Raw genomic sequence first — 13,651 nt, 5'->3', positions numbered from 1 at the left:
GTACAAACCCGCTGATGGAGGAGGCAAAGAAGGTGGAGAGGGAGACTGGTAAAACAAAACAGACCGGCATTCACTCAATGGAGAGCACTCCGGTGTTGTGTCAAAGTCTATTACCTCTGCTGACATGTGTTTCAGCCTAGCACCAGGATGTAAGTGGGTTAAAAACCGGCATTCTTTCCCAGTAAATATGTAAATAAGTGTGTTTTATCCTGCCTTTTTCAGAGCACTGAGATCAGGGATTGAGGTCAAACTGGGATTCTTTTGGTTGTTTTTTGCTTTGGACAGTAGCCATGTTGCTAATGCTGTCTTTGCAACAGTGGCGCCAATAGTAAGCTACAGGAAAACGCGCTTTAAAATGAGTCTAACATGTCTCAAGCGGAATAATTCTTCTCTGGATTGCACGTGGGCGACCGTGCACGGGTGTCACACCGATGCCTTCTCATGGCTGGTCTCTTTGTTCCACTTGTATGTAATATATTCATGTTTATCAAGCTGTTGTTGAATCAATCCAAAGTTCACAGAGACACGAGAAGCACGACTCCACTTCATGCAACACAACAAAGCTTCATTGTTCTTTCTTTGTTTTATATTCACAAATGGGCTAAAATAGCTTCAAAAGATAAGATTTTACATGTAATTTCCTTCAGCCAATTAAACCGTGAAGGTAGTCAAATTGTTCACAATGTGTTCCAGCTCACCATGCGTTGGAGAAGAGGCCGTACATGACCCCGGCCCTCTTGTCCTGCGCCGTCAGCACCACCGCCTGCTTCATGTTGTTGTACTGCTGCTGGGTGTTTCCTGCGCCGCACATCACCCGGGCCTTCATGAAGGTGGTCCATGAGTTCTCCAGCAGGGCTTTGATGCCCCCTTCATCCACCTGAAAATAACATAAAAGGGTTTTGACAAACAAAGTCATGATAGAGCAGCCAGGTCGCTGTGATTGATTTTGAATTTTATTTGGTGTCGCCTGCCGAGTTGTGACACTGAGCCCTAACACGGATACCAGGGCTCCCTTTCCCTCCCTGACTAGCTTTTGGAGCTGGAGGTAGTTACAGACCAACATTGCCTGGGTCCAGAGAGATTGGTCCGTTCTTTGCACACTTTCCTAACTGTGAAGAAAATCCAGGTGATTTATGGATGTAATGATACATTTATTAGCCTCTGAGAAACCGATGTGTGTCGCTGTAGCCAGTTAGCTGAGGGTAAACGCCCTGTGGACCTCTCTAAAAGAATAATGTGAATTATGTGAAATAATGATCTGCTTTCTTGCTCCTTTAATTATCAAATACCTGAGCTAGTTAGCCACATCACACTTACTATGAAACATTGCCTTTCTGCTCTTATTATTTCTCTTTTCATTCGGCTGTCTTTATGAGATCTGGGGTTCATTTTCAGGGTTAATGCAGCAGGCGTTTTGCCTTTGACAGCTGATGGGGAAACATCTGTTTGACATCAGTGATTAGAAAGTGTTAAGATAAACATGTTTCTACCCAGAGCAGTGCGGCAGCAGTTCAAATTTGTGCCTGGCTTTTCTAAATCCAACAATCTTATGTTCTGTGTGGATTTACTGCTCAGTAAATAACACAACAGACGTTTAAAAAATGTCAAGTAGACAGAAAATGAACCATAAATGACAGTAGGCCTACTGTACCGTCTTCCCTCATCACATTTAGGATTTATTTTTATTTTAAAGCATTCAAACGTTTATTCCTTTAAACCTGGGGTTGGTAATATTGTAGAGAACAAAACAAAAATCCCACTTGCTCCCTTCAGGCCTTCCTCCAAAACACTCGCCCCATTGTTCTCGTTGGCTAGCTGGGAGATGTGTTAGCAGCAAGTTCTCTCTCGCTTTTTTTAGTCTAATAAAAACATAAATTAACAGCTCTGTTAAATGCCACATTCACATAAACACAAGCACAATATCCACCATGAATCTACCTCAGTCCGAAAAAAGGCGACCAGGCCAGGAAGTTACTGCTGTGGCAGTGTGCTTTGTGCTAACTGTGTTAGCTGCTGAACAACAGTATTATGGGCTGTTTACTGTGAGTGCAGCGCATCATTGTCATTGCTAACCTTATTAAACTACATCATATCTCACTCACATATAAGAAAACGCCTAACATTACTAAAATGAATGTAAACTATGGACATGGCTACTGTTATTACTCATGCTAGCATGTTAGCATTGAGAAACTTTGGCTGCACTTTCTCTTCCATTCTTGTGCGACTGACTCACTAACTGTTAGCGATATATCTGATATATGAGCATGGACGACTGGTCATTAGCAATTAGTGTGTGGGCAGGATTCACACTCATTCACATGTAGTGGATGGGCTTATTCAGACCTGAGACAGCCAGAGGCACCAGATTTTTTTTCTTTTTCTTACCAGGGCATTTAAATTTATTGATTGACGTCAGGATGTTAAGACAAATATAACAAATAAAAAATGCTTCAATAATGACTTGGTAACCCTTCAGTAATTCACTTAATTAAAGCAATTCAAAAAGGGCAAACCACTCTTTGGATATATCTGAGTCGTGGTCAGACAATCAATGAGTCGGTCATTGTCGTTGGAGGTTGCAAGAGTAGAAAAATGACCTGGGTTTGTTCACATGTAAGTAGGATCCTTACCGTGCAGATTCGGCCAATGCGGGCCCTGTAAGGCTCCTCATCCACTCGGGCTGTCTTGTTGATCTCACTGAAGAAGAAGTAGATCTCCTCCTTGAACTTTATTGAAGACGGGATTATGGCTGCACCAGCAAACTGCGGATCTAGAGACATTTGAGGGTCAAGAAATGTCTTCTAGTGCACTCTCATTTCATGTTTAGACCACCTCTTTCGAGGACATACTGCTAACATTAGACTGAATGTAAAAAAGAGGACATTATGAGACTCCACACGCCTGTTAATGGCTGTTCTCAATGTTTCCGATTTGCATTTTAAGGCTGTAAATAAGGTGACCCAAACCATAAACATAATGGCAGTAAATACACCTACGTGTTATTTTTCCCTTGGGAATGATGGTGGGTGATCTAGAGAAAGTACCACCCACCAGCTCCATATTCATTAGTAAACCTTTACGGTTTCTGCATGACTCCCCTCCTCCTACTCACTGAGCAGCCAAATGTTCTCCGTCTTCAAGAGTTTCTGGGAGCCGAATGTTCGCCGGATCGAGCCGGCGTGACCCGTCACCGACGACATAGCAGAATACAGACTCCCATCTGAGACAGCGAGGGAAAAAAAAGACAGAGAGAAGAGAGGGTAAAAAATGAGGAGGTGCAAGGTTCAGAGAGATTGGAGCGACACAGACGGGGTGTGAGGAAGGAGAGGAAGATACAGAGAACATTAAACACAGAGAGGGAGAGCGAAGACAGAAAAGGAGGAGGCCCAGGAGGGACACAGAATAAAGAGAGACACAGCAAGAGCAAAGAAGACATCGAGGCAGGATAGCTGTCTGCACTGATGAGCAGCCACCAATCACAGTGTTCACGTAGAGCTCTGTCTCCATAGCGATGCAGAGGGGAAGCGTTTGAAATTGTGCTACTAACATCTTAATTAGGACGGATCGTTATTAGAATGCTGCTCAACTCAAGCGAAGAGCGGCTCGTTGCTTCGGCAATCGATCCTCCATCTAGGGGAGCTTCTCGCTGTGCTAACTAACCTCTCACTAATTTCTGAGAGTCTCTACAAACAATCCATCTGCGTTAGATGTTTTAACAAACACACAATTTGTCCATCCTTAATCGCCATGCGCTGCGAGTGCCTGCTGCAGGGTCGCTCGAATTTGAAACATCTCTGTTTAGTTAATGTGACCCTGCACTCCTCAATATTCACACAATTAAGAGCATCCATTCCCTGTAGAGAGACACCAGGCACTGAAGTCCAATGTGGTGACCTCGTGAAATTGATCAATTACACCCACAAACAATTGCCTTTTATTCAGTCTAACAGAGCTGGATTTCAAATGCAACATTTCATTAGCAGACCTGTATTTTCACAAAAACACTGGAGCTCATATTTGTCACTTCTTCATGTGCGACCGCCTTTTCTCGCCGCCGTCGCTGTGTGGTAAAATGAAACAACTGTGGCTGCTTTTGAATACGGCGAGCTGTGATGCTGGGAGGAAAACAATGAAACCCTTAAAAAGATTGCCACTGGCAACAAGAATGACTGGTACACTGCACCAGACAGTCAGCAGTCTCTGGATGCTGAAGTGTGGCCAGATATTGAGTTTCCTCACATATATACCTCCACACTGGGGAAGTAATGGAAGTAAACAAAACCTGCAGGGCATATACATACATACTGAAGACCATGTTTTAAAGAATCTGCCTGCATGATCAAAAGTACTGAGACTTCAAAGGATATTCTGGTTATCTGTGGACGAAGAGTAGTACCAAAAAGTGTTTTGATTTTATTATGTTTCATCCCGAGAACAAGTTGCCTGTTAGTAACCATTACGCAGCCCTCTTCATATCTCCTGAGCATCAAAGAGTCTGTGAAAACTTCTGCCTGAATTTCTTTCTGAATCTGTTGATGCAGTCGGTTGAACAACAGCTCAGTTTCATCATGATTTTTTTTTTTCCATGTGAATGCGCAATGGCAGATGGCTGGCTCTTGTATGTTTGGCACTCAGGGTGGTGCGATCCCCCGGTGATGTTACAAAATTACATACAGTATATGATCTGCTAGGGCACAGGAATAAACTCATTACAGCTCTATGACCATCACTGAGCAATGTTGTTTCTGTTGTCGCTCTTCCTAGGGTTTCTCCTTTGTTTTTTCGGGGTGGATGTGTGTCGACTGTAACAAGATGGGGGGAGTTATTCCATAAGTTCCCTTTGCAACTGAATATTGTTGGTAGAGCACGTCGCTAACACTTATAGAGAAGAAGTTTGATTCAGCTATCTGGTGAATTGCATCAGCTCACTCAACAACCTTCACTTACATAAAGCTCTTTTTTGTAATGGATTTCAAAGCCACTCAAGTTGTTTTTTAAGTGCCTTTGTTGCAACTCAGAAATGATTTCCTGAAGTTACCTCATTAAATAATTACACAGGAGAAAGAAACCTAGCTGTGCTGTGTTTTAAATTGCAGATATTATCCAATTAGCATTGAGGGGTTACTTTCACTAAAAGTAGGCAACATTTTAGATCTCGTTTAAGGTAGAGTACATATGTTTCAGCCAAGTACTACATGCTCTATTAAAACGTACGAACACATCTATCTTGTTGAGGCTCTTTGAAATATTGTCAGGCACTTATACGTAAAAGCATCTCCTGTTCATTTGCATGTTATGAATAGAGAGTGATAATAAGAGACAGATTGCTCCTGGGAGTCCGGGGATTCACGAGTGTCTGCTCTGTTGCTCCCGACTCAAATGAGTAAAGTTAATTTAAAGAGTTGGACGATGGCTTTGTTCCAAAACAAGTTATATGAAGAAGTGACACCTTGGGCAAGAATAAGGTTGAGACTTTAGAGATGGTGACACTCACTCTCAGGAAATGGAACTACTCCACCTCAATTACCTAAAAACATTACTTCCTGAAGTACTGATTACTTTGAGAACTTCTGTTTGGTGCAAGATTTTGCCATCATGAGATGCTAGCATGAAGAGGCACAAATTCAATTATTGGGATAATCACCATCAAGGCTTTTCCTTGGGAGCTAAACTTTGAGGAACTTGAGGAAATCAAAAAAACTGAACCATAAAATATGTTGTTTATAGCTGCCTTCTGAAATGACCCATCTAACTGTTTTGCCCCTGTCTGTAGGACATTGTTTGTTGGTGCCTTCAAAAATCATTATTGTTACTAGAATTATTCATGTCTTTTCTTGTGTGTTTTGTTATTATTACCATTTTTACACCAAAATATGTTCGAATGTGCAGGTTTTTTTAAACAGGCGACTCCTTTTTCATCACCAGACGACCAGAAGTTTGTTTTTCTGTTTTTTATTTCTTTCTATTGTGTCAAGTTAGACGTTTCAATGAGCTGGAAAACAGGGGACGGTAGACAGCAGCCTGGAGGCCAAGGTCCATTTTTTTAATATCTTTTCCTTCAGTCTCTTTCAAACTCAACTGAATGATGTCTGATCGCTGCTTAAACGGAAACGGATGGAAAAGTATTTCTGTGCAAATGTCTGGAACATCAACACACGTCAGAGCATTGCACCGGAAAAGTTGGCAAAAATTAGCGTGTCCACCTGGGTGCCGTGTTTCCATCACAGTCGATCTGAGCTGGAGCTGATTAACATTAGACTGCAGCAGAGTCATTTGACCAGAGAATGAATGCCCATTGCACCCTTTCCCACTGAAGATGAAAACCAGATGTTTGTCCAGTGTGCAAAAGGTTTAAGAACATGGAGAGAACCTTGAGGCTCGATAATAAGTCAGTTCTAAATCCAAATGGGAACACCCATCTGGTAAATCATCCAATCAAACAAGCTTTAAATTACCAATTCTTCACTTCAGCCCACACAGGACCCAATTATCTTAACAAAGTGCAGCTGTTATCTCCATCTAGTTGTGGATTATTTAGGTTTATCAGCTTCACTAGCAACCACAGAAGTCTCCTTTGTGAAAAACGTTTCATGGCAGTAATAATTTGTCAGGTTTTATTCTTTTTCCATCCAGTGAATCATGAACTCCCGTATGCAGCTTAGACCCATAACTTTCCTCCTGCGTTTGTTACCTGCAGGAATGCTGATGGACCTCTGGGAAGGGTAGGCTGGCGAGATGTCAGAGGCCGACGCTATCTGCCCATTGCCCTGGACGTCGGTCAGCACGGTGTCATTCACCTGCCGGGGAGAGGGAGGACGTTTGAGCCCACACACATTTCAGAAAGTTTCCATTAAGGGCACATATTCAGTACAGAGTGAAGATATCCTCAGTAGGGATAAATAACTTCTGGCCTTAATCTAACCAGGAGAGAAAAAAAAAGTGAGTAAATAAATAAAATGCTAATTACAATCGATCTTTAGACTGTTTTCGACTCAAGGAGCAGCTGCATCGCGATTTATAAGCATTTCAAGTAATGTCTGAAGAAACTCTTACCAGCATCCAGCACCTGGGGCTTCCAGCGTTTGTCCCGCATACTATGATTGTATCATTTACTTTCTGAATGACGGTGATGAAATTATCACACTCCAGCTGTGAGAGAAAGAGACGGTAAAAAAGAGAGGGGACAAAAGGCAGAAAATGAGGCAGAAGCAAGAGGGAGAAAAATACACAGATCGGGAGAGGGATTAAAGATGCAGACAGACAGAGAGGCGAGAGGGGAGAAACCGTGGAGAGTGTGTGAAAAAGTGATTAGAGAGGGAGAGACAACACAAAAGGAGGAGAGACAACACAAAAGGATAGAGACAACAACAAAGAGAGACCAGGGGACGGACAGAAACAGACAGGAAGAGAGGAAGGTGGAATCGAGGGATGAAAAATCAAAGCAAGAGTACAACACAAAGCAGATTACGAGGAGACAGAGCGGATTGCTCAGAGAGAGCAATTTAAGGAAAATTGGTGGCAATCCATGCTCGGAACATTTTTGGCAGACAGCACACATGAGGCTTAGCCCTGCAGTACAGCACTGCAATACTCCATATGCATCACTTAGTTATTAAGTACAGAAAAATGGACCGCTATTCCCCAAGACATTACTGGATGGAGGATGAAATTGAATACCAAACACTCCCCTGAAGGAGTAAATTCTGCTAATGTTGAGTCATGAATGAGTTGTCTTTTTTTTTTTTTTCTTTTAAACAGCTTTTTTTACAAAACAATCAAATCGCAAATTCTGATGGAAACATGGTTAGTAAAAAAATTGGAGCCGGAGGAAGTACATCGCCAAGTCCAACAAACAGGGCCAGAGCTTGTGTAAGTGTGTGTAGGTGGATGTGTAGGTGGATGGGTAGGCAGATGGGTGGGCTGGGTAATTTGTGTGTAAGTCTATGCAAGTTTGTATGTATTTTACTTTACTGTATTTTTGTTATTGAGGGAAATAGTTGAACTTGGATTTTTGTGGTTAACACAACAGATCTTGGAGGGTTATAACATTAGAGCTGGGTTTACATGGGGTAGGGTTAGTGACGACTACTGTCTTCTTTCGGTAGCTTCATTTTTGATCAGACTACAGCTGATCTCAAACACTTTTATGCATCATGTTGTGTAGTTATTTTACTGCTTGGCAGGAAAAGCTCAACACTGCTGAGAAACAATGCTCCTTGCAATACAAACCCAGCATCCCGAAGGATTGTATCCATATTCAGTGATTCCACACCTCATCATTTATGTGCAAAGCCAATGTTCAGTGCAAGAGCAGGCAGGAGTGTGCCCTTTATGTAGCGGGGGTGGAGGCGAGGATGGTGTGCAGGCATGGAGCACTGCAGACTTTCTTGTAGGCGATCAGAGTTCATGTCTCATGCTCTGATGCAGCCTGTTCTCGCTCCCAGCGCATCAAATACAGCAGTCTGGTCAGCGGCCCTACGCTTCTAACTTTGACACTATAGATGCTCCTCTGGCATCATGTCTTGAAGCACCCCTCTAGTGGTTGGACGGGTCATACATTGGACTTCTGGCCTTCGCATTACCTGACACGAGTTAAGTCACTTACGCAGCTTCAGTTATGTAAGTTATGTGGCAGAACGTTGTTATTTTAACCCAAAATATGATCTTTTCCTAAAGCTAACCAACTGAGTAGTCTTTGTGCCTAAACCCAACCAAATCATGAAAGTCCAAAAGTCAGGATATTTCATTTGTGAACTGTTTCCAAGCAAGATTCCTTTTTCCCTAACCTTAACCAAGTGTTTGTTTCATAACTGCAACCATGTCATAGTCACCATGCACCAATATTGAGGCATTCACAATCCCAAAAAGGGGTCGGTAGTGAATTTATCGCAGGAGAATTATGGTATTTTTTTCACCCAATAACAATTTCCGGTCAAAAACGTCTCTACCAGTAAGGGGTTGACTAACCTGGGGTAGGGGAAATATCAGACTCCTCGATTGGCTCTGGGAGGCTGTTTACAAATGAGCTGCGGTCCAATTGGACTAAACCCCCGGCATGCTTGTCTGTTATTAACTGCTCTCTTGCAGGAATAGTGGAAGTCTTCACTCGTCTAGAAACCTTTAAATTCTGTTTATTTAACATGGCATGATGTAGAAAATGATAGTTGTTGTTAAACATTCAGTATATTTGAATATACCTAATGTTGACCTTGTGTCATTAGGAAATCTGAAGCTCTAAATAGCCTACTATGATGCATTTATTACAGCACCGTGGTAAAATCTCAGATGAATGATTGATCTACACAAAATGCACAGTGTAGACTAGTGGTTTTGATAGCCGACTAGTCAACTGGTCGGTTATTCTGTGAAACCCCTCGCCAATATTGCACAAAGCGGGATTTTTCAAAATGTTGGCAAGGACAAAAAAAACCCTTCAGCATCTACATAATTGAAGAGGCTTTGAGAATCCTCCAGTATCTACTGCGTGTTATTATCTGGTGATAGGGTTCAGAATAGGGTGAACAGCTGTTGTCTTAAAAGCACCCTGCTGCTCGATTTATTATTTATACTACACTTAACAGCTTAACAACATAAAGTTGAGTGATTCTTCAGGAGACAGTGAGCTAAGTGCCCTTTTTAAGCAAACTTCTCCATCCACTGTCACAAGCCCCCCGTTGTGACAGTGGATGATTGGACATTTATGGTGATGATTTTGTGGAATAATATTAGCGTGAATTAATATTGAGTTTGTTCTTGTTATGCTCAACCTGGACCGTGTTTGATGTTGGTGTATTTGCTCTCTGGGCTCAGCTTTCGGAGGCTGTGTGTGCTCGAGACAAACTGAAGCTAAACATTGTGGACTTAGAGATAGTTAAAGTCTGTCTGTTACAATTGCTGCCTACTGATAACCTCCTGCCTCCATCTCACACCGGGAGTGAAGTTTTCTACAAACCGTGAGGCTGTCTATCGCTGAAAGACCGAAAAAGTTGTTGCCTCCTGGGCCACTTCCTGGCATCATTAGCTTCATTGGGAAAGATCAGGATGTTCTCATTTTCCACCATCTTCTACTTCCTGACTCTCTGGAGGCTTTTCCTCCGGTTTGTGCAAGGAAAGCAGTGCCCTCTATGTTTTGTGTCGTGACTCTGTTAATGCTGGAGATATGGGCAATACTGAAATAGAAAAAATCTAAGCCAGCTGAATTGCAAAAGTGGCCTTTTCCTGATGACAACACGCTAATGGTTGCCATAATAGACCCAAACTGACACGCTGCCGTGACAGAGCAGGGGTGACATGATGAGGAAATTTTATCTGCCAGTAAGTAAACCTGTCACAACACTAGCGTAACCTATTACACCATACGATTTACAAGAAAAGGCACTCACTATCTGTACAGCTCAAGTTACTGCTAATGCAAACCAATCATTTCCTCCTGCTGCAGCATCACATTAAACTTTAATTTTTATTATGAAGTATAGCCATTGTAAGGGTAATCAATGTGTCCATCATTTAGTGTAGCACTTACGGCTATAATTCGTCAAACATTGATCTACAAAACAAAAGAAAATGGTCATTTTTTGGAGTTTGCTGACAGGGGATTAGTGTGAAATATGGATCAAGGAGAAGCCACAGTGAGCAGTTTGATGAAGAGCTGCAGGCGACAGACTGCGCACCAACTCATTTCCCCTCATCAGGTTACCTGTCAGCATTGGGTTTAAATCTGAGATATAATAAGAATAAATTCAGCACTTTTTCTTTTTCCTTCTGACGACAAATCCTCTGCCATCATCTTGTTGTCAGCTCTCCTTACTCTCTTCACGTCACTAGAGAAATCTGACTGCTGCTACTCTCTGCTGCCGTACAGAGCAGACACTTTCATATTCTAATTGCAGCGTGCATCATCATCCAAATAAGTATTGATATTAAAAAAAAGCAAAAAAACGGAGGTGGTGGGCAAGTAATGTAATCAGTGTATGCTCGAACACCGTGTAACACCGACTCCTGCGGCAAGCCTATTACACATTACATGTGCTAAAACAGGAAGAACACTCCTTTGTTAAACCCGACTGCATTTTATTGGCCTGGCAGACGCTGCTGGACTGGAGACAGGAGAGCTTTGAGCAGCTGTTTGTATCTTTTCTGCTGTCAGCACTCGGACTCGGGCCATGATCGACTGGATCTTCAACTGAATTATTTTAAAGCAAGTCATCATGAGGTATTAATGCTATCCCCAACACCCTATAATTTCTTTTAAAGAGAACTGGTGACTGTACTCTAAGATGATGCGCCATTCATGCCAATAAAAGTTGCTCACCAAGCACATGATGCTGAAATCTTGGGGGCTTCCTCAAACTTGCAGCTTCTGAGCCTGTAGATCAGTGTTTCGCAAACTTTTTACACCATGTACCACTTAAAAAAACATAAGCCTCTCCAAATACTACTATTACGGTCAATGTAAAATACAGTAAGGTAGACCTACTCTATTCAGCTTAAGTAGCCACGAGTACTTGTGCTCGGTTCACTCGTCACTTCCTCTAGTTTACCGTTTGGAGCCATGTTTGTAGTATTTTTCAACCTTTCATTTTACTCCCACTTTCTAACTTGCCATAAAAGTTTGCGATTAGTTTCGTAACTCCAGTAATCATGGATGACGTATTTACTTGTGACCTGCATGAACTTTACTACGTAGCAGGCTAAAAATAAAATACTTTACTGCAAAACTTCCTTGTATTTTTGTATTCTGCAGTTTGATATTATTAACTTAATTTCATTTTCAAAAATGATTTGTGGGATTCCTCTGCGTACCAGGAGAAGGAGCTTGTCCAACAGTTTGAGAATAGTGGCCTGCAGAACATCAGCATAACGGACCTCCAGCTGATGATGTGGCTGACTTCTACTGGCTTCTCAGACATCAGTGACATAAAAATGATAAAGTGATATGAACCTCCAAGATTTTCAACATAGCATTTTACCAAATTGCTCAAGTTCTGACAACTAAAAGAGTCATCTTGGCTGGGCTGTGATGTTCAGAGAAATGGATATATATATTTTCAGAAGAAAGTCTTTCTGGGCCAGTGGGCGTCCCATTATATCTACTCTGGCCAGTCAGCTATGGCGAAATCACCCCCCAGCTACAACCCACTGCTGATATTCTCCACATTTGGTTCTGTACATATTATCCAGAAACGATCTCTTGTAGACATGAGCTGACAAAATCTTGTGGCTATAAGCTAAGCAGAGAGGTAATTATTGCTATCGAGTAAATGCAGAATTTGACCCTGAGTAAAAATGGAAAATTAGCTTCAACGATCTTGGTAATTTCCTGTAATTATAAAACTGTGTCAAAATGGATGTGGGAATTATTCATTCATGTAAAAAAACGATAAAAATGGTTTTGGTATTTAAAGCCCTTCTTTGTCATTAGGACTTCTTTATTTTCTGTGACAAGCAGCACATTAGGTAGCACTGTATCCTGTGCTTCTTAAGATTATTCATTTGCCTCGGAGCGTTCGTAATGAAAAGTTGAAGCTTTTCCGCGTTCTTAGACTCGTTTCAGTTTGAAATTTCATATTTAACTTGCAGTATTCCCTCAGTCTCTCGATGGGATCTCATGGAATTAGTCACTGCACTTGTCAACAGCTCACTCATCTGTGCACCGTTCGGTTTATTTGTTTTGAGGTGAAGCTGTCTCCTGTGTAATTTTAACTCATCTGTATAAATTAGCATTTATGTGCCTTTATGCAAATTTGACTGTGTTATTTTGCCCTCCGTCTTCCTTCCTAAATCGTTCGTGTTAACCTAATTCAAATAACAGAATCAAAAGTACCCCTACTGCAGTGCAAGTGAAGATGATGATGATAAAGATGATGATAGCGATGAGAAGCAGGATGATGTCCATGATTACACACTGATGAAGAGGTAGTAGTCAGTGAGGATGAACCTCTACCTCCAGTGGTGCATCCTTGGCCTTGCAGGTGTCAATTGCAGTCTGATCGGATGCCGCTGGGATCTGTGGGAGGAAGAACTGTTAGTTTGTGCCAATTTCTTTTACTCTCCCCTGTTTGAGCATGAAAACAGTGACCCCGCTGCTGCTGCTGCTGCTGCTGCTGCAGCTAAAACACAATCCACACAGCAAACATCCGCTTTGTTAGCTGAAACCATTCTGTGATGTTCACTGCACCCAAGGACTCATTTAGTCATTAAATGGGCCATATACCCTCTTCTATGCCTTTGCTATCTCAGCCTGCCTCCTATGCAATACATTTCCCAGAATTCCTTTCATCAACCAAGTATGGCCATGAACTTGTTGCACAGAGTACACGTAGGTGGAGAGAGGAATATAAAGAGCGGTATAAAGACAGGCAGAGTGAATTTATCCTCATGAGGATGCTGCTGAGTGTTGTGTCCTTCATTATTTCTCCTTTTCAACGTAGATAACTGAGTGTACTGACCCTTTATTAATAAATGTCTCCCACTGCAATGTTAAACCTCAGAAAAGACGCCTCTAATATTTCCTTGCGTGGGGTTGATGATGTTTATGGTAGCTCTTTTTGGCTCAATCCCATTTCCAATTTTTTACCCCTACCCCTTGTTTTCAAGTGCCCCATGCACCTCAGAACAGAGGTACAACAGAGGTGGAAATCTCCCTGAA

General features: G+C 42.0%; 1 protein-coding gene across 1 annotated transcript in view; it reads right to left on the bottom strand.

Moving 5' to 3' along the window:
• Positions 1 to 13,651, bottom strand: part of LOC141012539 (semaphorin-7A) — a 48,286-nt gene that overhangs the window by 21,235 nt on the left and 13,400 nt on the right. Inside the window, exons 3-8 of the mRNA XM_073486045.1 lie at positions 12,947 to 13,009; positions 7,057 to 7,152; positions 6,695 to 6,800; positions 3,116 to 3,223; positions 2,634 to 2,773; positions 699 to 877 (exon numbers count right to left, since the gene is read on the bottom strand). Of these exons, the coding sequence (XP_073342146.1) occupies positions 699 to 877; positions 2,634 to 2,773; positions 3,116 to 3,223; positions 6,695 to 6,800; positions 7,057 to 7,152; positions 12,947 to 13,009 (692 nt within the window). The remainder of the gene's footprint in view (positions 1 to 698; positions 878 to 2,633; positions 2,774 to 3,115; positions 3,224 to 6,694; positions 6,801 to 7,056; positions 7,153 to 12,946; positions 13,010 to 13,651) is intronic.

Source organism: Pagrus major, chromosome 17, assembly GCF_040436345.1.
Source record: "Pagrus major chromosome 17, Pma_NU_1.0".
NCBI classification, from domain to species: domain Eukaryota; kingdom Metazoa; phylum Chordata; class Actinopteri; order Spariformes; family Sparidae; genus Pagrus; species Pagrus major.
Note: the sequence above shows the minus strand (reverse complement) of the source record. Positions and strands in the feature narration are given on the sequence as shown.